The sequence below is a fragment of the Filicampus tigris genome, chromosome 19 (assembly GCF_054856515.1).
Source record: "Filicampus tigris isolate MCC_2025a chromosome 19, RoL_Ftig_1.0, whole genome shotgun sequence".
NCBI lineage: Eukaryota > Metazoa > Chordata > Actinopteri > Syngnathiformes > Syngnathidae > Filicampus > Filicampus tigris.
Window position 1 is genome coordinate 5,645,770 of NC_141235.1, and position 24,552 is coordinate 5,670,321.

Below are 24,552 nucleotides of genomic sequence, written 5' to 3' on the forward strand. Positions count from 1 at the left end.
AAGCAAGTTTGGGCACTCATGAGTTAAGGTACAACTATATTGTTTACACTGTTGGGTAAACCTTTCCATAGCGCTCCCTTCATGACCACATAATCTCATCATGACAGCGAGGACAACCTGTATTTGCCACAAGGTCCGTTGTCAGGGTCAATGACACACGTTCAATATGTGACATTTGAATAAAACAACAAGCAGGCCACATTTCAAATATATCTGCATTGGCTTTATTCATGTACTGCACAGTATTTCATTGCGCTATCGTACTATATGACAATAATGGCGATTATTATATACTACAAAAAAGGTCGCATAAATAATTTAAATGTGGAAATAAAAAATAAATATGCAGTTCATTCTTTTGTGGAAATCGGCCCCCTCACTGCCCATCGGCTCACACCTGATCCCCCCCCCCCCAAGCCTGGCGAGGGTAACACTCAGGTATATGTACAATCAGTGACAAATGCTTTCCAGTTGCTCATTTCAAAAAGTCAAAAAAAGCTGCAAACATCATCAGGATGCTTTCAAATCGGTGGGGACTGACAGGGGCCTTGGTTACGGGGGGGGTGTTTGGGTAAACGCCCACCTCGTCCACAACAAAAAGGCCAAGCGTCTTCGTGGTGCAGTTGTATTTACAGAATGGCAGGAGGAGGATCACTCTTATTCAGTTCCGTTCGTGGGCTCACTCAATTCGTAATTCCAAGGAATGCCGAGTGCACGTCATCAGCTGAGAGCGCCACGGGCTATTGAGGCCCTTGGGGGGCCCCGGAAGGCGGAAGAGGTTGAGGCCTCTTTCCGAAGCTGTCACAATCCCTCCATGGGAGCCCCCCGCAAGCTCCCTGTGCTGCCAGTGTCCCATCTAGGCAGAAGCAGATGGATTGCAGCCCCTTTGGTGCACCTTGTCTGCCATAAATGCAGCAGGGGGAGCAAGTGTTGTGTGTTTGTACAGATGGCTTCGAGGGCCCGGCGGGGAGGATGTTTGCTACGCTTGAGAAGCGTTTATATCAGGACGAGGACCCACTGCGACGTCTCCTCGTAGCAAGCCCAAACATTTAAGGTTTGTCATGCAGAAAAGAAAACTGAGATTGGCTAAAAAAAATAAAAATAAAAAAAAAAACTCTTGAAGTCAGCCCAGCTTGTGAAGTCGCTCTGTCGTGAAGTAGCTCTTGCATGTCCTCTCCAATAGAGAGATCGGTCGGGTTGTTTGTGTGTTGTCAGGAGACTCAGAGAGACTTAATAGGAGTTGTCTGTCAACGGCGTCTTGTTTTTTTTCCGATCCTGAGATGAGCGGCCGTGCTTCTTATTGCGAGGCAACCGCGGGACCTCCTTGGCCTCGGAGTGGTTGTGGTGCGACCGGAAGAGCTTGCACTTGCAGGAGGTGACCACGCGGATCTTGTAAGTCCGAGTGTTGCCGTTGGAACAGTGCAGCTGCACCCGGCGTGTCCGCGAGTGCGCCGGGATGCAACGGTAATCTGAGGCCCCGCCGCTGCTTCTCCACCACTTCCCGCGGCCAATGGAGTTGGGCATGAGGTGCGAGGGCAGACATTGGCCCGAGCACACCAGCTCCTTCACCGGCTTGGCGCTACGACAGGATCCGTCTGTGATGTAGCGGGTGGAACGCAGCTCCCTGCAGCTCAGCTCCGAGGCGCCTGGGAAGCAACAGCGGGATATTGCCGTTACGCTCGGTTACAAAACAAACACTGGGAAAATACAGCGGTTAACTGCTTCATCACTGACTAACCTGATGGTCAGTGACTTTGAAATTGCCACTAGGGATCAACACAATGACCAGATTTACAGTCATAGGAAGTAACAAAGTATAAATACTTGGTCACTGTACTTAAGATTTTCTGGGTATCTTTTAGAACATTTAAAAACATCTACTTTGTACTCCTTTTATTTTTTTGGCTTGCTTGTCCTGCAGCAACATGGAAGATTGTGCACCAGGTTGCACTGACAATATCAACAACAGATTCGAGGAAGCAATATATTCCCCATCCATGGCCTTGTTTAAGAGAATTGTTTGAGGTTGTCGGCTACAAGAATGATTTATGGCAAATGCGTAGGTAGCGGGTTGTAATCGGCATGTTCCCTCATGCTTGCTTGGGGTTTCTCTGGCTATTCAGGTTTCCTCCCACAGTCCAAAAACATGCATTTAAGGTTAACCGAAAATTCTAAATTGTCATTAGGCGTGAGTGTGAATGATTGTCTGTCTATATGTGCCCCGTGTTGGACTTGCAGCATCTGTAGGCTACATCAAGTGAGGTCAAGAGTGTGAGTACTTTTGCCACCTCAGTTGATTGCTGATCATGTCGAACAGAGTGAATCAGGTTGACTGAACACGTGTACTAACAAGGTTATATTTTGTAGTGTTGAAGTGCTTCAGGATTAAAGGTGTTTCAGGGCTGGGTTTTGCATTATTAACGGGCAAACATGGAAATTTAAATTAAATTATTGAATTCCATAAAAATGATAAGGTTAAGTAAAACACTAAGGCCAGAAGAGGATGGAATGAAGTTCACCAAGATGGCAAACTTAGTCTTTTAATTCGCCTTCTTTGGTGCCTTGTAAGCGTCTGTTTTACTCATAGTTCCCTACAAGAATCAGTGGCCTGGACTCAACTTTGTTATACTTGGCTTGGATTTTATTTTTTTTTTTTTAAAGGAGAGGATTAGCTCAAAGCCTCAGCCTTTTCTAATTTGCCTGTCGATTGCTACTAACTAAATCGGTGTTTCCCAAGGCACATATTTTACAATAGGATAATCTAACAGCACACTATCAAAGATAAATATCAGATTACGTGTATATACCGATATAAAGATGGATACAAAGCTTAACCGTACATTCTTTCACCAAGTGAAAGATAATTTAACTGTTCTACCCGTCATAACACATTGCTGGCATCGACAGATGGCCAAAGACATTATTTGTCGGAAATAAATGATCAGTTCCGGACCAAGAAAATAAAATTGTGTGTTTTTCTGCAGCACACCTGGTGATTTCTCGCAGTATTTGGGTATAACTGGACTAAACTTTTACTTAAGTTTGTAATTCAACATAGCAATATGAGCAGTCTTTGGTATTTGTGAGATGGACTACTGTTCATGTTGAAATACCCATCCCTAATTGCAAAATTAGGTCATATAATTAGAGCACGATTTGCTTTGCTAGATTAAAAAACAACCATATTTAGTCGAGCTGGAAGCTGTGGAGATGAGCGTTTGTTAATTTAATTTCATCCGCATTCCCCGGTGGCGAAGGCCTCCGGGCGCAGACGTCCAGCTGGCAGCCATCAGCTGATGCGGGGGAGCCAGTAAAGCGCTCCATCAAACCTAATGGAGCTCTGAGCAACAGGGGAGGCCTGGCACACACAGTCGTGCTGGCCCCGGGTTACGTGCTAACTGAAGACTAAACGGCCGTCTGCTTATGGTACCAAACAGACCCGAGAAAACAATGTCATCTTAAATTTCGGCTGCATCTTTTCAACGGACGCATGCAAGATCGATTGTGTTGCTTTTTTTTTTTTTGTGTGTGTGCTGTTTCTTTCAAATGGCGGTGTGTTAAAAGGGCCAAACAAACAACGGGCAAGGGATCTGCTTTCCTGTGGGCCCGCTTCACAAAAAAGGGATCAACAAAAGGATTCATGAGAAGCGACTTCCGCTTTATTCTCACAGAGAAAACCCGATCCCGATGTTTTTCTGCGGCCGCAATACACAATGACGGCTCGCACGACCACCCCGAGGTTGGCTCGGCTCTTAGCTATGATTTATCAGCGAATCGGGGACACTTCTCATTGCTAAAAACCCCCTGCTGAGACCCCGCGGCGGGCAGAAAACACCATAGTTGGCCAAAGTACTAATGTCGTAAGGACACCTGTTAAAAAAAAAATAAATTAAAAAGTGACTCAACTCCTGTATTTAAAAACTGTAAAAGTAAAAAACAAAAAAGGACAGAGTTGCTGTTTTTTTTTTTAACTGTCATTTGTACATAATATGTTTTGACATGTCATAACAGGAAAAATACTTCTCTGCACACAAAATAGTTTCCCTCGATTGTCAACCAATTCAAATCACATTACATGTTGCATGTTGTTGTTTAAGAGCTCGCTAGAGTTGGCACCACTTTTGTTATTAAAACTACAGCTAAAACAATACACCAAAGTTTTGATTTGATCCATATCTCGATTTCTGACCACAGAGCTCCATACATTACAGGATAAGGATTTATATTCATATTTGTGAGAATATTTTTAAAAACATTACATTTATAAACTACATAACTTACTAATATAATAAATAAATAAATGTCACAGTGCGTTTTCTTCCATGCCCCATTTCAATGAATTTTGGGATGGTGTCTAGAACATGCATTAACATGTTTGGCATGACTTGGATAAGTTGTTTTTTTTGCTCCCATACCGCTGACCTAAATGAACTCGAAAGGTCCACAGTTCCCAGGTTACTAGTCCTACTCGCCATGTTTTTCTGCTCTTCTCATGAAGTCGAACTCGCATTAGCAATAACATTAGTGGTAGCCACAGTTTTGCTCTCTCTGGGACAGGTCAGATACTGTAACTGTCACCGAAAAAGTAGACGCACTTGGAGGCATGCTGAAGACATTTTCAAAGAAAGAAATCTTCAATTTAGGTTTAAATATTTGGAATTAACTTAAAATAACTATTATTATTAGGAGTGTGCATTTCTCCGCAAAAGATTATTCAATACGATTTTCGAGACTTGGAGTACGATACGATTCAAAGATGTAACCATTCGGTTCGATTCAGTGGGATTCCGATTCAATTCGATATGGTACGGCTGTAGCTTTTGTTATGTTTATTAATATGCAACATGTAAAAGTTCTCCAAAGCCCAAACTATCCAAGTTAATTAAATTCAAAGAGACAACAAATCATCAGCAGCGTCAAACCAATTTATATCTGGTGTACATCTCTCATAAAGTCGATTCAATACGTATATCGAATCATTCTTGCGGCCCACGAAGAATTTCCTTAAAGTAAAGTCAAAACCTTAAAACCCTACTTGTAACAGCAGTGAAGTGTGTGGAAAACACGCAGGCAAAGGGAGACCTCAAATCTGACGCTAGGGGATCCAACCCCTTGGGGTTTGGTTGAAACTTCATTTTCCTTCTCGGGCTACAGGTGGGAATCATTCTCAAAGGCAGCGTTGCGTTCAAAAAGCAATTGCCAAAGCCCCCTCGTGGATATTCGCAACCAGAAGAAGGCCGATGTTTTCTATTAGGGCGACATGTTACTGCAATCAGAGGCTTGCATCCCTCAGCGAAGCTTGACTAATAGTGTCAAGCGAGGCGGGCAATAAACTGATGAACAAATGAGGGGATTCTCATGTCTGGCTCCACTTCCACCCGTGTCAGAAAAGAAAGGAATGTATGCGTGTGCGTGTGTGTGTGTGGGGGGGGGGGGGGGGGGCGTGTGCGTGTGTGTATGTGTATGCGTGTAAATTTGATTCAGACGGGATCTAATGAAAGCCAAAAGAGAGTGGAGTCGAAGTGTGATAATTAAGACTGCATTGATAAACGTTTCAATTAGAAATGGTCAAAATGTGGCGTAACAAAAAAATTCCGCTGAGATGCAAGGAGATGTTTCAAGTTCAAGGAACCATTTTTGATAACTTTAAAAAAAAATGGCATCAACAATAGGTAATAGGAAATGTATTATTTTTTATTTTTTTTATGTTGTATTGCGCTGAAATGACCATGATCGTTAAAGGCTGGTGATGATTTTTAATAAATTCCTGGGCTTAAAATGTCAAATTTCCAAATATTTAAATTTGATTTCAAAGTGTCAAATCATCGAACTATGGGAATATTCTACTAAAGGAAACATGAATGTGGATTTGCCTGTGGGCTTTCTGTCAATCAAGCACTTCAAATAAGCACGCTGTGGATGTAAAATGAGCTAATTGTGACAAGCCAAATCAGTTTTGTGCGCTTGATCCCCATGCTAAAAAAAGACAACTCAAATGCTGAACTGAATAAATCCTGACAGGCTAGTAAATTACCCATATTTCAAAGACCGGAAAAGCTATGCTTAAAAAAAAAAAAAGAAAAGGTACTTTCATGAGGAATATATTACTTAATTTAAGCAAAATTATCATCCAATAGAACAGGAAAATTGTATTTAACATTTCTATTACAAAAACGTAAACAAACCTATTGTTAAAAAAATACTTGTGCATCCATACTCTGTACACCTATAGAATTATGGCATTTCTTTTTCTAAGGTAAGCCGGTTCACAAGCAGTAATAAAAAAAAATTTTTTTTAAATCAATAACACATTATAATACCTTAAGCTTATTAAGGCGGAAAAAAATGCTTGAAGCAAATTGTAAGACCAAATATCTTGGCAGCCAAAGAGCATGCCTTGATTTCAAATATTTTACAGTTTAGCGTAAATCCAAATCTGTTTTCTGTGCATGCTAAAAAGAACAAATCAAGTTCTACTGACTATCCCTATTTTAGGATATCACATTTCACATTCTTCAGTATAGGATGATAAAAAGGACACTTACTGTAGGAGACTGAGTTGCTTGTCCTTCCACCTGTTTTGGCCCTGTTGTTGTTGTTATTATTCATCGTGTCGTTATTGCTGCTGTGCGTGTAGTCCACTCTGAACTCCGTGCCGTCGTTGGACACCTGCCTCCAAGCCTTGGCGGCGGCTCCGGAGGAGGCGCAGCAGCATCCGCGGAGCAGCAGGAGGCTGAGGAGCAGCGGGGGAGCAGCGTGCATGCTGCAGCCAGGAGGACGACGGCGAAGTGGGGCAAGTGGGGGAGGTGGAGGTGGTGCTAGGTGGGTGGGTGGGCTTCTTGTGGAGGGCTGAGAGACGCGCTCGCGCCTTTTAAAGCCTCTGGCGGGAGGCTGCCAATTAGGCGCTGACGTATGGGGAGAGGGAGGGGCCCGAGCAGGGGCCTCAGACTTCATGATGTTGCAGGTTTTTCCTTTTGGTGGGCCACACTGTTGCGTCATCGGAGCGCAAGCCTATCAAAATCCTGGCAGGGCTGCCCTTCTTCTGGTCTTATTTTTGACAAGAGGAAATAACGCATGTACTTGAACCCTTTTTAAATGTTTGTTGGCCTAATCACCCTCAAAATCACAGACCTCAATTTACAACGTAAAAAGGAAAGTTTTTTGTCTGACCGGAGTACATGAGTGAAATGAACTGTGAATAAAAAAAAATCCCTTTCTTGACCCATCTCGTGCCTCTAAATTGATTTGCAAGAAACCACCGCGCCCGAGAAAACAACCAATCAGAGACAAGGTGTCAATCATATGTGGCACACTCACAGCAGGCACGAAGCCGGCCTGTTAGCTTGGGCTTACCAGGCTACATTCAAATCTTGCTAGCGACACGCTGACAGCAAAGGACTACTTTTGTCTAAATGAAGCTCCTCAACTCACTTCAAATTATCCCCTTAGAGGCCCAAGATGCCACAGATGCAATACTGGAATTGAATAGTTGAGCTTTTCAGCTTAATAACAGGGTAGGCTCCCAAAAAAACAAAAACAAAAAAAGTTCAGATAACGGGCAAATAAGCAAATGTCGAACCACAAATATGCACTGATTGACTGTATGTAGATTTTTTTTGTTCCACATTTCATTTTATATGCTGCCATGTCAATGTAATCTGCCCTGGGCCTTCAGAATCACTGGCAGTGCCGGCTCATGTAATTTACATTATAACAGCAATTAGTTACCTTAGCCAGTCGGATTTTAAAGTCGTCGTCCGCCAGTCTCTGTCCTCGGATCGGATGGCCAAAACTTGCAGCCAAATTTGACAGCAAAACATCCATAGCGATCTGCACACAAACACATTTAATAATAATCATGAGCATCTCTGGTGAGTATGATGTATTATGTTATTAGATTGATTCTGAACTGCTCCAAATGTACGTGGCACAGTTGTGTGCTGTTGTATTGCATTTTTGTACAGAATCAATGGTTTCAATAATTGAGATGTGATCGCGGTCGTATTAAGCGGCGGACTGAGTCGGTTGGGTAAGCCCCCTCTGAAAACCGAGGTACTAAATGCAAAGCCCGCCGCTGTTTATGGATCTGCTTCAAATTAGGCATTGTTGACGGAGAGCCTCTTGGCATCCTCTGCCTGTCAGCGCTTTGACGAGCGTTGACAGATGGAGGCTCCTCGCAGGATAGGGAAGCTTTCCAAATTAAGATCTCCTCCGCGCTTTCCCCCACGCACTCAGTTTAACATCAGGATGACATTTCGGCCTCCTCGCGTCCAGCCCAGGAGACGCGATTGTCCCTCAAGTCTCGGCCTTTGTATTTCTCTGTGCTCCTGCCGCTCTTTGATTTGTCACACATAAAAATCAAGCACGAGGATGACAGAGCCAGCAAAAGTGAGCCTGCGCAGGTCCACTTCTGCTCCCTATGAGCTCAGCACGATAACCGCTGCCCTTTCTTTGGTCCAAGTGACGTTTTTGATTCATTGTTTGGCTCTTAATCACACTCAATATGAGTGCAAAACAAGGTGAATGGATTAAGTGTCTGATGCATGTGTCCGGTGACTGAGGAAACACTGCCTCCTAGAGGGACAAGGAGCAAGGGTAATGTCCAAGGCAAAGTAGTATAGAAAACAAAACAAAAAGGTCACACATGTAATAATGATGTTGCAAATGTTTTTCTAGGCCTGTTTGGTTGAATACAAAGCTATTATTCTGTTGTAGGAATGGCAACAAGCGGATACACAGGTTAATTGCACCTTTTTTAGTGGAACAGCATTGCATTGCTCTGCCTGTCATTATATGATGCTGGAATAGATGGATTACAAAATATATTTTAAGAAAGTCGTTTTTCGCAGAGGATAAAGAAAACATGCCTTGTTGCCTGCGTTATATGCTCCATCTGCAAGCGTCGCTACAGCATGGATTATAATACAAGCATTTCAAGGTTTTTACTGTGACCTGACACAATGCTAGTTTCATTAGCCCATCTAAGGTGTTTTAGCATTGTTAGCATTAAGCTAGCAGACTTTCCTAAAACCAAGTTAAGGTGGTTTTGTTAAATGCAACAATGTGCAATTTTGTTTGTTTTGTTTCGTCGCACTCAAAATTTTTGCTGGCAACTCAGGACAAAAAAAAACAAACAAATAATCAGCCAAGGGACAGCTATCAGCGGGATTAAAAAATAAAAAACAAGGACAGAAAATACTAGGTTAGCACCAAATTTGAAGTTTATTGTTCAAGACGCTTTTGATACCCCCCAAAAAAGTAAACGCATAAGAGTAAATAAACACGGTTAACTGTTTGTTTTAAGCAATGATCTCTTGTAGTCCCGATTTTTTTTCTTTACCGATTACATCATTGTTTTTATGTTCGATTATGTTGCATTGTTCTATATTTTAATGAATTGCAGTTAACGCAACCGTGTTGGTTTAAAATGAGCTCTACAGTATAAATACATTTGGATTGGATTAAAGTGATGGCAACCTTATATTTGTTACGTTATTTGATAACTTGGCTCGTATTTACGTGCAAGTATTTTATATTAAGAGAACACAAAAGCATGATTAGATGCATCCCATGTGTTGTTTAACAGCGAGGCGATGCTGCGTTATGTTGTGTGAAGTAGTGCCAAGCAGGGAACGGAGCACCTCTGATTACCATCTTGCGACAGACGTCAGTCACAATCTCCATTTGGACCTTTATGGCTTCCTTCACGGAGCCCCTGGGCCTGCCGCACGTTTTCTTTTTTTTTTTTAATCAGCGTTGCAGTAAAATAACAATCAGATGCTCACCACATTGGAAGAAAGCCTCCAGCGCTGCAGCTGATGGCAGATTGCAACTTTCATTTAAATTGAGAAGAAGTCTGCTTTAGGTTCATAAATGAAGCGTTGAAAGGCGCTTGTAGCGCTCACTGTTTTTGCTACAAATTGGGGGCGGGGGTCAAAATGAAGCCTAATAGTTGAGATTTGCCCTCTTTGTCAAGGCAGATTTGCCAAGGTACCATTGTAATTCTCCATAAATTGTCCACGACCCACCCATAAGTAATCTGTAACACACTTTTGGGTCCAGATCCACCAGTTGAGAATCCCTGTATTAAGAAATTCACATGTTTACGTTTCTTTCTGCGCAATTTATGAGCAATTCACTGAAAAACTGGCCCTAGTCCTATTTTTTGTGCTGTTTCTATAACACTCCAAGATGTCACTAGACCTCGCCAAAGCCCTGAAAGTATTAACTGCTGTCAAATAAGACCAACTATTGGTACATAATATCAATTTTCCCCACTGAAATGAATTCAAATGAATCTTTTCCAGCCTTGGTGTAATTATGTGTTCAGTTCTTTTTGTCTCGATGCATTGTGGTCGCCATGTCAACCCGTTGGAGTGATTTACGTGAGCATTCTGCGTGCGCACGACTGTAAAACGTTCCCCACCGTCCCCTCGTAAAAACACGCGTCAAGGGTCCGTGTTGCAATCTGACGTCCCGTGCTTCGCGTTGGTATGCGGCGCAAACGCGAGCCGGGTGTCAATCAAGCTGCAATCGACGCAGCATTCGCGTTGTTGTTGCACCAGCATGTGGCTGCAATCAGCACACGCAACCACAATAAACACCGGCGGTCGCACACACTCGCAGCCCTCAGATATGCGAAGCACGCTGGATGTAAACGTGCTACGTTCTCGCACGAGCCCGGCCAGGCCCTTCTCACAAACTGCACTTCACGCGGACAAGCGTTTATCAATCGTGACAGCCAAATCTCAAGTTCAAGTACCGACATATGGCAGTTCATTCCCAATCGTCTTGCGCTAGAATTCACATTTTCACAAGGCAACCTAGCACATGCTACTTATTCTTCGAGGAAAAGTAAAGGTCTGAATTTGACAGATATTGCTTATCTTCCTATCGCCGTTTTGAACACACCAACAAGAGCTGTTCGGTTCTTATCCTGACTGCTTATTTGCTGGCCGCGGCCGCAGTTTTTTAGTTCTATAGCAGGGAACGAGGTCAGTCGGAGTTGAGTGCCTGCTACTGGTCAGCAGAGGCACAATAAGCGTAAAAAGGGATGCTCGTAGTGCTCTGATCTTTTATGAGTCTTCCACGCAGGAAAACTGGGGATTTAACCCTGGCGACAGTGAATGCGCAAATTGTCATTGTTTGTCTGCAGACTATAGGGATCGTCTTCAAAATAGATAGTACTTCCATTTGAAGCTGCCAAGTAGGAAGTTGGCCTGTGGGAGCGAGGCTGGCTGGGCCTCAGACACTAAACGGCGCTCTTTCCAAATAACCCTGAGGCCCTTGCTTGTCGGACATGTGCTCTTCTTATGATGGAGTCAACTAAACATTCCCAGAACATTGATCAGAGGTTATGGGATAGCTGTTCTTAAGTTCCTTAAAATCCTTTTTTTCTGAGGGTGTCCGGTTACCAAGTCCGATCATACCCATTTCCCATGATTGAGGGTCTTCTATTATTTATTTATCTTGCGCTCCAGCATTTGCATGCCACTTTTTTGTGCCAGATCTTGCCAAGTGAATCGCTTGTCTTCCTACTTGTTAAAAAAGTATCCAGCCGGAGACTATTAGTCCAAAGTCGTATCACACATTTCCGCGTTTGCCAGTGTTGCATGTTACCAAGTCTCCCTGTTCCGGGCTCTTACGATAACACTACCAATTTCCCGGACATTTTATTTTGGGGTATTTCACACTTATAGGAGCTATGGGACCAATTGCTGTGGCTATATTGCAGAAAAGGCACAGTATTTCTTGGCCTAAAGAGTTTAAAACCAACGCCAAACAATCAAAACAAGCAGCATTTACATTTTCGAACGGATGATTTAAGGGCAGTGTGACGGATGCTGGCGGGTCTCGCATTCCCGTTGAATGGCAGATCCCCCAGGATAGTATGCAAGAGGTGCTAATTGAGCATGTAAGTACAAGCAGACAAACGCCAATGCTATGTGTGGTTATTTTCAACTTGTTTTTTTTCCATTACAAGATCAATAAGTCAAGCAAACCAGCATGTGAGAATAATCCAGCCCCCGCGGTGTTTAATTCGGCAAAGGATAATGACAAGCAGAATGTCTCCGTGGCAGCAGCGCGCTGTCAATTGCGAGGCCACCCACGGTGCAGCTTCCCCTTCGCGGACGCAGAAACCTTGCTCAGTTGCACCTCTCGACAGAGTATGACGGCACCTTTGGGCAAAAGCCAACGCGTGACATGGCCAGTGCCCTGCTGCCTTAGCTGACACCGACAGCAACACCACGGTAATGTCAGGGCGTGTATAAGGGGAACCGTTGATGTGTTCCCGTGCTATTCGTGGACCTTAACAGCAAAATTCACGACAGGAGTTTGCAAATTTCCAAGGATGCCGACTTATGTGCCTTTCAGTAACTCTTCCGTATTCTGTGATAAGCTCGATCATGTAAAAGTTTAGAGAAGGTTAAATCAAGTGAACGTGGTAATGACAAACGTGCGTCGACGCGTGTATAAGGATCACCATGAAATTTCACTAAAAAGCCGAATATGCTTCTCTTAGCATAGCAGATGTGCCCTTGTCTTGTGAACCTTGCAATTCAGACGGCTAGAATATAAGGAGACGTCGGGCTTTCTTCACTTGGACTGTGGGTTGTACTCGACCTGGCTCCCAAAGTGAGATGTGTGTATGTCTGGCGCCGCACTGTGAACATTTCAAACGCTTTGTGTAACTTGCATTGTTCCGTGTCAGAGGTGTGCCGGTGCAGGCAGCAACATCTGGTTGCACAACAGGATGATCACGCGCAGCCTTTAGCAATTAGCGAGGCAGCTAAAAGGTATGTTCGAAAGCTGCGAACGGCCAGGTCTGCTTTTTAACAACGCCACCTGACTTTTTGCCCTCCGCCGCTAGTGAACGTCAAAACGTGGCGCGAGAGAGAAAAGGACGGAGGGGTGCGTTCAAAACTAGACTCTTTTTATCAGGGTTTGTCATTCTCTGGATCTAATGATTCTAGATCCTCTTTTAGTATGTTCTAATCTTGACTATTAGCTGCCACATGATGATCAAAGTGCCTGTACGAGCGTCGTGCCACACTAAGCAACCCACAGTCTTGATAAACGCCAAAATAGTGTCTGCAGCGGCAACACTGGACTACAGTGCTATTGCTATTCACAGAGGGGTTTGAAATAGTGAAGATTTATGTGAAAACGAGAAACTATTGTCCTAAAACATGTCGATTCCATTTTAAACTTTTCTTACATTATCCTTTAAGTGGAAGTCAACGCAAACATTTTTTTCCCCAAGAATATGTTCTATACAAGCCCACTAGTTGACACAGGGCATTTTGATAAATATTGCGTTTGTGGAATAAGTGTTAATCCACTTGTTTTTAGCCATCTCTGGGGCCAGCTATTTTGTCTTCTGTCGACTGAAAATGACATCACAACTGCTCGCCACGACCACTCATGGCTGACCTGTTTTCTGAATCTGAACCGTGATTTGTCGTTGTGAGCAGTTGTGATGTCATTTTCAGTCGACAGAAGACAAAATGCCCGCACCCAGAGATAGCTAAAAACGAGTGGATTAACACTTATTCCACAAACACAATATTTAGCAAAATGTCCAGTGTCAACGAGTAGACTTGTATAGAACATATTCTTGCGGAAAAAAAAAAATGTTAGCGTTGACTTCTCCTTTAAGCTTTAGAATTGAAGAAGCCTTTTGGATTAAAAGTTAAATGTCACAACCAAGAAGAGTCCAGTTGTCTCAATTACACTTTTTGCGAACTTCGATAGTTGACATTATTGTTTACATCGGCAGATTGTTGTTCGTCCTGCAGGGAGAGAACGCTGACAGGTTTTAAATTAACGATCAATTTTAAATCTGACACGCCATCGTGTTGGGTGTGATGATGTGGTTTTATACTTGTACTGGCAGCGCCCGTGGATCATCCACATGCGGCGCAGTAAAAAAAAAAAAAAACAGCACAGGGATGAAACAAGCGACACTGCGGGCGAAAACAATTGGAAGCGGATCTGAAGGGATGGATCCTCCGCCTTCATATTTCCCGATAAAGCAACGCTGTGCCACAGATGTGCTTCGACAACGGCCTTGGAGCATCACTCACTTTCTAAATGAGCAGAGCCAACAGAAAAAGGCAACTTTTGGAGGTCGGACGTCACGAGGCCTGCAGAATTCTGCTGCCAACAACATTCTCAGCAGTGACTGATGAGAACGTCAACGGCAAAAAAAAGGCCAGAAATACCTGCGACTGATTACATGTCCTGTTTCTCACTCGTGAATCATTTCCTCCATAAACAAGCATCCAACATCAGGTGATGTTAGCTTAGCGGATATGAGCAAATGAGCACATGACTCACAAAAATAAACACGTTTCCAGGCATTTGAGGTATTCGACCCAAACAACTAAATCCGTATTGACACCAGCTCGTGTTTCTTCAAGCGAACTGCAGGATGTAGTCAGCTCTGATTTTGGCTTAAGCCGTAAACATTTCCATGCACAAGCAAACACATAATTGGAATGCATGTCACTTCATCACGCTGATGAGATTGGAGAGCTGTTTTGAATAAAAGTGGCAGTGAGGGACCAATATAACCCGCTCGGACTCAATTTTTACTCGCAGTGCTTCCTGCCCTGTGCTGGGCTCTTGGTGCCTGGCATGTTTCTCCGCTGGACCCACCCGGACGCAGTTCTCCGGACTCGGGCCAGCGAGAGCCAGCCTTGTATTTTCAAACCAAAACAGATCATTTCAAACTCTTTATGAGCTGCAGAATTAATGGAAATTAAGACTCTGAATTCAGGTTGCCTGGTTGGCTGGGACCCTCAAGGCCCCCACGCAGCTGCTCTGGTAAAATTACAGCGCATGACTGGCACAAGAAGACCTGGCTTTTGGACTGTCTTGCAGTACTTAGGTTTGGGGTTCAAATCTCGTTTCTGGTATTTTGTGCTGGTGCGACCCAAATGAGGGTGCGGTATAGAAAACGGATTGATATTTTACTGCTGCAGTATTTCTATTTCTCATGAATGAAGATACTGATTTTGGGGTTTCCAAGCACTCTAAAATGAGTTGGGTTAAAAATAACACAATTTTGGGTGAATTCAACCCAACTTTCTGGGTTGTTTTGCAGAAAACAACCCCAAAATTTGGGCCGTTTTGTACAAAACAATGCAAAAAGGTGGGTCAAATTGACCCAAGTTTTGGATCGTTCCATTTTTTACCAATTGTTATTTTTAACCCAACGGTTTTTAGTGTTTCTTTAAAAAAAAAAAAAAAACATTTTAGATTTTGAGAATCTAATAAATCACACAAATAAAATTTCCATCAAATATAACACCGATTCAATTATTTTTGATTGATAAATAGTAAACACCACAATGAGGACCTACAGATTACAGTTTGCAAAAGTGTTTCTTACATTTAGTAACCAACACATTAGCCCAGATGATTACTCAGTAGTTTATTTGTACCAAAGTTGTCCTAGATAAGAAAACACAAAGAAACAAAAACAATCTTAAATCAAGTGCACTTCAACAAAGCCTTTCCCTCCCGCCGTGTGAGGTGAAATAGACAAACTTAACGACACACTGTAAGGCTTCAGGTGGACTGTGTCGTTTGGGTCGTCGTCATCTTCTTCTTCTTCTTCATCAAAATGGGACAAAGCAGGAGTCAGGCAGTGGACTCCTTTTGTGCGAAAACCATTGAACACAACAATAGGGGCGTCCACACTTGTGTCTGCACTCCACCTGGCCCCAACTCCCACTTTGTTACTCCTTTCCGGCACTTGTTTAAAAAGCTCTCAGGTGGGAAAACGTAGCAGGGGGAAAAGGTGAACAAGTTCAAGCCAGATGAGTTTCCATGATGTGCGCAGTATCGGTTGTCTGCCACGCGGGACTTCCAACAAAAGGAGACTTCAAGCGCAGATGTCCAAATTACACCACGGGAGATTTCACATTTGGACTCCCAAAATAAAATGTAAAAAAAAAAAAAAAAAAAAAAACACAGGAAGTTATCTGGGAGTCAAATGAACCGACTTCTCAATGTTTCACAATGCTCTAAACCAGCACTGTGAATCCATTACAATTACGGATAACGGGCCCGTGATGTCATAGAAGATGAAGTAGGGCAAGAACTTGTCCGCCGCCTTTCCCACCCAAAACAATTCAACTAAGATCCCCTTACATCCTCCCCCAGTAAGCGGTTAACCAAACGTTACTACCGGCCAATATATTAGGCCAGCTTGGACATTGAATGCAGCAATTCACCACTTAGTGCATGTTACATATTACGTAGTATATATAACGATATACAATTTGACATTCGCAGTTCTGAAACCAACACAGTGGAGCGTGGGAAAAGCTCACAAAAGTGACGCTGGATGCGCAATTACCGCTCAACAACACAAATCAGTAGCGATGCTATGAATTTTACACTCGGAAAGGACTGAGAAGGAATACACGATGAGGTGAGTTTTGGAACAGAATCCGCTTGAGGTAAATGAAAACGATGACACTGACTGGACAGCAGGTGGCAGTGTTGGTTTGTGTGCTAAAGCAGTGTACCTGTACAACTATTATATCGGTCGATTGACTGTCACGAAATACGCCAGAAATGTTCAAATGTAAAGTCATGGATATGCCATAGGGAAAATGTAGATTGGTCCATTTTTGCAAGATGAGTGCTAAATATTTGGGGTGTTGAGAAGACTTGATTAAATTAAAATGGCGCTATAAGCTTTACAGGTCAACTTTATTTGGGCCCTCTCTGAACTGTTGAATGCACATTCACAAGAGGTGTTGGTTTTTTTTTCTCCCCCCACTTTCTCTCCAAGTACGTCCTCTTCTATGCCTTTCTGGGAGCTAAGTGGCCAATTCCCTCTGAGAACATTTTGTTTGAAGCCTCACAATGGTGAGTCCTGTTGATGATTAGCGACGTGTGATCCTGGTCCCGTGATGTCAGAAATGTGAACAGCGGATTGCTTAAACACCAATTCGAATTGAACCAGAAAATGTGTTGGTCCACTCGTGGATCGAACACCTGTTGTGAATTTTGCCGTTCCGCTGCTTGTTAGAGAAACGCAAAGCAAATAATACTGAAACACTGAATCATGGATAATTCAGAGAAGGTTAAATCAAGTTCACCTATAAAGGTTAGAGTGCAGTTTTGCTTTATCCTGATATTTCAACCATTCTATGGAATATTTTAAACCTTGACATTTGCTCTAGTTACAAAAAGGAATTACTTGGATAGATTTTGTGGCAGCGCGGTGAAGGAGTGGTGAGCACTTTTGCATCACATTTCTCAGGATTGGGTTTTGAATCTTCAATCATTCAAAACCCATGCATGTTCGACTCAGTGGAGACTCCAAAATTGTCTTGGGGGTGCGAATGTGAGAAGGAATGGTTGTCTAAATGTGCTCTGCGATTGGCTGTCCACCAGTCCAGGGCGTACCCTGCCTCTCGCCTAAAAGTTGAGACAATCTCTGGCTCATACACGACCCAAATGAGATCACGCGTGACAAGAAAAAGGATGGATGGATGCATTTTGTGCTGGGAACCACAAAGACTCAAATAAGCTAGCCGGAAATAGGCTTTTGGGTATTGGCGTTGGGTGATATCGTATCCGTGTAACATTTTGTGTGGTCCCTGGGTCGTGATGAGGTGGGGAGGGGAAAAACACAATGTGACGCATTTTTGACAAAAGATCTCAGCTTGTTGAACGAGTGCACCTGATGGCTGTTGCCAAACACTTTGGCCGAACACAACTGAGCGCGCGCGGCGACGTGTTGGCCAAAGGACAAATAGGGGGCGGGGGGAGCGGGGTCGGGTCGAGCCACAATCAGGGGGGAGGCCGTCTTGCAACTCCCCGCATGATAAGACTTGACCTGCCGACGCATGTTCAGACGTCAGCAAACGCCGCCGCTGCAACGCTGCGATGCATCTGGCAGCGTTTAGTCGCGTCTGCGTCAAGTGGGGGCCAACGCTTTGGAAACCGACCAAACTACCACTGCGCTCACAGAACACCTCCTCAACGGAGCCGCTTTCTGGAGCGCAATGGAAGGACGCCCCCTAGTGGAGGCTCCGTATAGTGCTGGGGGCGTAAGAGTCACTTTGGGAAAAACCGACTTGTGCTGCTAAGCGGAAAAAAAACAAACACGGATGCGATGACACCATGAGCACGATCCAGACTACCACCTGTGTCGCAATGTCGACGCACAATTCATGATCGCGGATCACACAATTGTGGTCACAGGGAAAGTTTTACATGCACATCATATTTGAATATTAATATATTGTAGTACATGTAAATGGGGCGAGGGTGAGATTGACTATTTAGTCATATAGACGAATATAAAGTGATATATAAGACACACGGACGATATACCTACACGTTACAGACACATTGCTCATACATTCATATATGTCAACACGTACAATAAATACGTATATACAGTACGCACTGTACGTGTATATATTCATATGCATATATTTATACATATAGCAAAGGAGGAATAAGTAGTGAGCTGATTGATGAGATGAGTGACACACTAGGCATAGTTGACTGTTAAATAACTGACAGATGTCCTTACATTCTATATATACTGTCTATAAGATGGGAGTATTGACATATATCGCAATGTTTCAGTGCACATAAAAAAAATAAATTGAAAAAAAAAGTGCATGGTACGGGATGTGCGAACTGGCAGTGGATAAAATGACTTGCATCACTTTTGCCCCATGATGCATTTGGAGGGTGACAAACGGCGGAGGCTTCTGGTCAGATTTTAGGAGCCGCTATATGAACGTGTTGGCATGGAGCATTGGTGGTTAAAAAAAATTCAAATAAATAAAAACACCTGCTGTGGATTCACGGAATGCTTCTATGCCTTGTTACATCGCATCGTTATCGGCCGTATATTTGACTTTTAGAATTCCGACATTTGCGGCAGTGAAACCTCGCAGAATGATTGTGCTGTCGTCTTTTACGTTAGGAATCTTGGGAGTACGGAGCGTCGGAATGCTTGAAGTAGCTCGCTTCTATGAGCTCTAGGTCTATGGCGTGATTGGTGAGAGTTTACGGCAGCTCGTCATGGCGATTCGAAGGTAAACATGGACATGTGCGTGCATGTGTGCGGAGTGATCTACACTGATAAAAAGCATGTTCCAGAATACCCCTCAGACGGGTGCTGGTTTGTGAGAAGAGTCCTGGAGAGCAGCGGAAAATCAGTGAAAGGCATGACGGGAGGTCGTTTTCATTTGGTCTTTAGTTTGCCCACCTCGCCGTTCAGCCTGCCCTCGCGGGCCAGCTTCTCATTGAGTTGGCACAGCAGGCGCAGGAAGCCGTCATTGGGGCCGATTTCCCTCTTTTGCCGCACGGTGGCCACCGCTTGACGGGCGTCCATTTTGTGGCGCAGCATGAGGTAAGCCACCACCATGGTGGGCGAGCGGCTGTAGCCTTCCCTGCAGTGCACGTACACCTTCCCTGAGAGAAGCAAAAAGTGGAGTTGAATGCAAGCCCGGTGCATTTGGGGTATTGTAGTCTAAAGTTGCCCAAGCTTTATTGACCCAAGGTACAGATTTTGCATGAGAACCATCTCACAAAAAATAGTGTTGCCATGGATTGACATACGTATTTTTAAGCGGTCATATTTTGCATTATAGGTTTCTACTCCAGAAATGTCGGTGCGTTGCTGATCAATTAAAATTAAAATCAATTAATCGGGACGCATTGATTAATCGATTCGATAATATGATGATGTCTTGAATCGTTTTTTCATTCCAGGTGCATAGCACATTTTGAATGTATAGATCAAATTATGCGCTTGCACCAAAAATCATTGCGTATTGCGTTTGTGGATGGCTGCAGAACCACACGAGTGCACAGAGACAAGCATGGTAGCAATTTTTTAAAAATCTCATCGAAAATCGGGAACTGAAAATCAAAAATCGAATCGGGGCTTGAGTGAATCGTTACATCCCTACTGACTACCTTGTGCCATCTAGCGGATGAGCACTTATCTTCTTACATTGCTGGCATAGATGATCAAAAATTAAAGTATTACTAGCAAATCGAGATTAAAAAAAAATCCCATTTCCATTTTCTACAGTACTTATACTCATTAGGGTCATGGGTGAGCTGGAGAAAACCACCACTTTGGACCACTTAAATGTAATTATATCATTTGTTTGGGAATAACTTGTCTAGACACAATTTAGCTTCTTCCTTACATCTATTTTCAGACATCAACTCTAAAGTGAATAAAAAGGTCAACAGTGTTGCAGAGTGGCAGGTGGGGGAAAAAATGAGTCCTGGCGTACAAGGAGACGGCGTCTGCACTGCAGCAACGGTGATGCGGCCGCTCATTAAAATCCTCCAACCTTCGACCTTTGAGAGCTGGGCTTGCAAACAACGCTCGCAAAAATGAGCCGATAATGTCGCGCGCAGCAAAATCGGACACTGCGGCAAAACACACCGGATGTTGGCTCCGAATATTCAAGTGGGTGCAGTTTTTTGTTTCACCGAACGCTGATGCAGCACCTTTTAATATCGAACATTCCATGTCAAAAGATATGAAGAGGAGAACAATGCGTGCAACAGGTGCCGCGTTTCGCTGATATCCGGGGATTTGATCTGATAACGGAATATGGAGCAGGACTCTGGAGACTCCCGGAATTAGCCACAGATGATTGGCTTTTGTCTTCAAGAGCACAGTGCATCACATCAATTCATTCAATAAATGTTTACATATAATATACATTAAGCGCCGTTATAACGACCGTAAGGCCATCTTTTTCACACATTGCTATTAAGGCACTGCAAATGTTCCGAGGTAGCCGAGACGGCGGTGTCACCTTTGCCGTTGTTGTGCGCAAGGGCCTTGTCAATAAAAAGGGCGCCCTCCTCGAAGAAGGCACTGAGGTCGAATCGCTCCGTGTCGTTGGCCTTGATGCCGTGGTAGGCGATGCCCGTGCCGGCGTAGAAGTCGGCGCTGGTGTTGACGTGCATGAAGGAAGTGCCCTCCGCCATGTTGAGCACGTGCGTTACGCCCAGCTTCTGCAGGCGCATTGCATTCTGGGCCACGAACCTGCAGAGGAAGGAGACAAGTGTTCATCCCCCTCCTGACGAAAAATGAACATAAAGCACTGAAACAGCACACTGGAGAGATGATTGACGTGTGGCGACAACAAGAAGCAAACACCATACTGCAGTGATAAAAAAAAATAAATAAATAAAAAAGCAGTGCGTCAGCACAGTGTGTTTAAAAGTGATATATGTGCTGCATCTTTCATAAAAATATATAGATAAATAAAAACTCAGCTCAGGGAACATTTTGCAGCTTCAAAAAAAAAAAACACTTTTAGCTGAGGCAGGCTTACTGTTCACTGTAAACAGGGGCATCGGTACACTGTTATAGACGGCTCAAAATCTTTGATTTGAGATAATTGCATCGTCTCTTGTTCAAACTATGGATTGAGGCCTCAAGTGGGTCAACTCCTTCGGGAGCCTCTCAGAGAACTTAATGAACATTTTCAAGGACTGATCCACCTTGCCTGCCCCGGTTTAAGTCCCACGTGAAGAAGGCTACAGCAACAACAGCGGTCTATCGGCTTTGATCCAATTACGGTTGCACCCGAGCAGACTCGTCAGCGCAAAAACGTCCGTTGGGTGCGCGAGGGGGTCGCGAGCTCTAAATCGCCGATCAATAACACCACATGACCGTCCCCTCCTGTTGGAAACGCTCACCTTAACAGCACACTAATTACACAAGGCGGTAGGGCTGTGCAATTAATCGAAATTCAATTACGATTATTACACTCCACGATTACAAAATTGGCATAATCGCAAAAAAATGATTATTAATAAGAATTTATATCCAACGCATTATGTTTGTTTACACAAGGAAAACATACAAATGTATATATTATTAATTTCATAATAACTAATTTTATACATTTTGTTTGGTCCAAATTACATAATTACTGTTTGAAGGAAATGTATGTCTTTTATGATCGTTTCAATAATCGTGATTTCAATTATTACCAACATAATTGTGATGAATATTTTTATCATAATCGAGCCCTACAAGGCAAATTAGAGGCAAACGAGTTTGGAGCCTTGTCGACATCACTTTTGTTTCCGGACTTGACTGGCACGTTTATATTGATCGCACTGTAGCGCCGATGCATTAAAGCGCACTCAGAGCATCCCTCTTCCCGTCTCGGCGGCGATCCGAGCCAAAAGATGGAGAGCGGCGGGATGCTAAGCTCCTCGCCGTCTTCTCTTGGGGCGATCCACTTTTTCCTTGACAATAGCCAATACAGGTGATACTTCAAAAAGGTTAGCCAATTAGATGAGCAGGGCTCACGGTTTTTGTTGCGAGTTCTGGTCAGTAGGTGCACGCGAGGGTCAGTCACCGAACATAATTTGTTCACAATCGTCCAGTTGCGTCTAGTTGAGTCGCTCAGTGTGTGGCTCGCTTAAAAGGTTTAATTGAACCAGGGAGCCACTAAGTGTTGACCCGTGGGATGTAAATCCGTCGCCCGTCGACACGTTTGATTGGAAAGCCGATAGACGCTGGACAGCCAAGAAGTTCAGATTTATGTTGCACCCTCCAGTTTCATCTGCTACACTTCCCACAGATGATTACATCCACGTGGTACTTTGGTGTTTCGGGAGGCAACTGGCAGGTAAACGAGCACCTGTGGCTAAAGCCAAAGTGTGGCAGGGTTTTTACTTTGTGGACCTGGATTTCCCATCTCTGAGGGCGCCCTATGAAAACGGGCAGGTATCAGCTTGACTGTAAACAATGCGGGACTTTAAATTTAAGAGTAAATCCATATTTGTGTCATTCTTTGATTATTTTAGTTTGAATATACATATTTTGCTGAGTGTCTATTCCATTTGGGCCTGTACTTGTCACCCAAGTGACTTATTACAATCGCTCATGCTAACAACTACTTGGTACCAGGGTTCTAAATCAACTTTTTTGAACACCGGTTAATGTGGCTGGTGACTCTCTAAAGTTATCTGCTTTTTTTTAAAAAAAACTTTTTGCTCCGCTGTTTTTATTTACCTCCCTCGCATGATCTCTGTTCGTTTCTCGCGATGGCTGCTGGTCAGCTCATCAGCAAGCTCTCAGAGGCTTAATAACGGACCTGATCATTTGAATGAGGTGTGTTGCAGGAGGGAAATATCTAAGACATGCAGGACATGGGCCCTCAAGGACCGCAGTTGTTGACCCCTGCTCTAGACACTAGTGGTCCTACACTACGGATAGATCTTGTGTAGGATTAGTTTTAGGTATAGGTCAAGTTTCAGGTAGAGTTTAAGGCAGGGGTGGGCAATTGGAGTCCTCGAGGGCCGCAACTCCCTGCTGCAGCATACCTGATTCAACACACCTGATTCAAATGATCATGTAATCAGGGACTAGCTCAGTCAATGTTTGGATCATCGAAATTAGGAAAAGGTTTAGGTGTAAGGTTAGGTTTGGTTCTTTTAAGTCTGTGTGTACCTAAACATTCCTCAAGCATGAAGTCATATACCTGTTTTAAACCACACTACTGAAATGTCTTAAATGTCGTGACGTCGTTACACAACATTCACTTTAGAGGGCGCCCCAAAGGTGTGTCGGTAAGAAAAAAAGACAACAACAGGCGGTCGCTGGCAGGCAGCAAAACAAACACAAGAAAGGAGGAAAACACTTACGCGTTGCCAATGTATATCCTCGGGAAGACCTCGTTGAAGTGCTGCGTCGGGAGGCTGTAGAAGCCGCTGCCGTTCGACAGGAGCTCGTTGAGTTGCTGGACTGTCACCTCGCCGCCCTGAGTCGACGCCGCCACCGCCACAGCCGTCGGGACGTCTGGCGCCGCCGCTGCCGGCTGCTTGGCGGGACTTTGGTGTTTTTTCATGACGCCACAAAATAACGAAGGTCAGACTGAAGTCGTCGAGGAAGCGACGAACCTTTGGCTGTGGTTTAAGCTCATTTTCATATCGCCGCACGTGCGTCGTGCGCGCAATGTCTGGTGGTGGACGAGGTGTCTGACAAGAGATCACGTCAAGCTCCAAGGAATCACATTTACTACTTCCTGTTTGTACACGCAACGTAAGGTCCAACGAGAATAGCTATTGTCAAAATAAATTGTGTTTGTTGAACCTCAAAGATAATTTGCCGTATTGTACTAATTTTTTCGATTGTATATCGTTGAGTAGCATGGTTCATGATTTCGCAGCATATCAAGCAGACACACAATGCTTTTCTTTTATTTTGAAGTGGACCTTGGTCACAATCCGTTACTGTGTCGCTTCCTAGCAGACACGCCCCACCGGTGAACACACGGCACACGCCCTTTCCCGGTCTGTGCTCCACATCCGATGGACGCACTTTGTCGTCGGAAGTGCGGCTTCCCGAAAAACGACATGAACACATTGGAAAAAGCAGTGTGTCGAACAATTGAACAAGAGGAGATAAGTTAGCTCACGCGTGCTCACAAGGCGTACTTGCATTAACCATGTCCTCCTCTAGATGTCGCCACTCACTATTTTGTGGTTGGAGAGTGAATGACGTCACTTTCT

At 43.9% G+C, this 24,552-nt stretch overlaps 2 protein-coding genes across 6 annotated transcripts in view; both read right to left on the reverse strand.

The window, feature by feature from the left end:
- The window catches only part of dusp3a (dual specificity phosphatase 3a), a 162,788-nt gene extending 138,748 nt beyond the window's left edge, over positions 1-24,040 (reverse strand). For 3 of the 5 annotated variants that reach the window (XR_015082556.1, XR_015082557.1, XR_015082558.1), the window contains exons 1-4: positions 23,686-24,040; positions 20,832-21,064; positions 19,256-19,461; positions 7,729-7,830 (exon numbers count right to left, since the gene is read on the reverse strand). Coding sequence is in view for 2 of the 5 variants with exons in the window: in XM_086016569.1 (XP_085872695.1) it covers positions 7,015-7,047; positions 7,729-7,830; positions 19,256-19,461; positions 20,832-21,064; positions 23,686-23,888 (777 nt within the window). In the remaining 3 variants the exon portion in view is untranslated. Of the gene's footprint in view, positions 1-6,942; positions 7,048-7,728; positions 7,831-15,424; positions 19,462-20,831; positions 21,065-23,685 lie in introns of those variants that run through there. The other 2 variants (XM_086016569.1, XM_086016570.1) reach the window with 2 other exon arrangements.
- sost (sclerostin) lies at positions 202-6,999 on the reverse strand. The gene is made up of 2 exons (XM_086016565.1): positions 6,546-6,999; positions 202-1,646 (listed from the first exon to the last, which is right to left on the reverse strand). The coding sequence occupies exons 1-2, from the start codon at positions 6,997-6,999 to the stop codon at positions 1,231-1,233; spliced, it is 870 nt and encodes a 289-aa protein (XP_085872691.1). The 3' UTR covers positions 202-1,230.
- Positions 24,041-24,552: the final 512 nt, after the last annotated feature.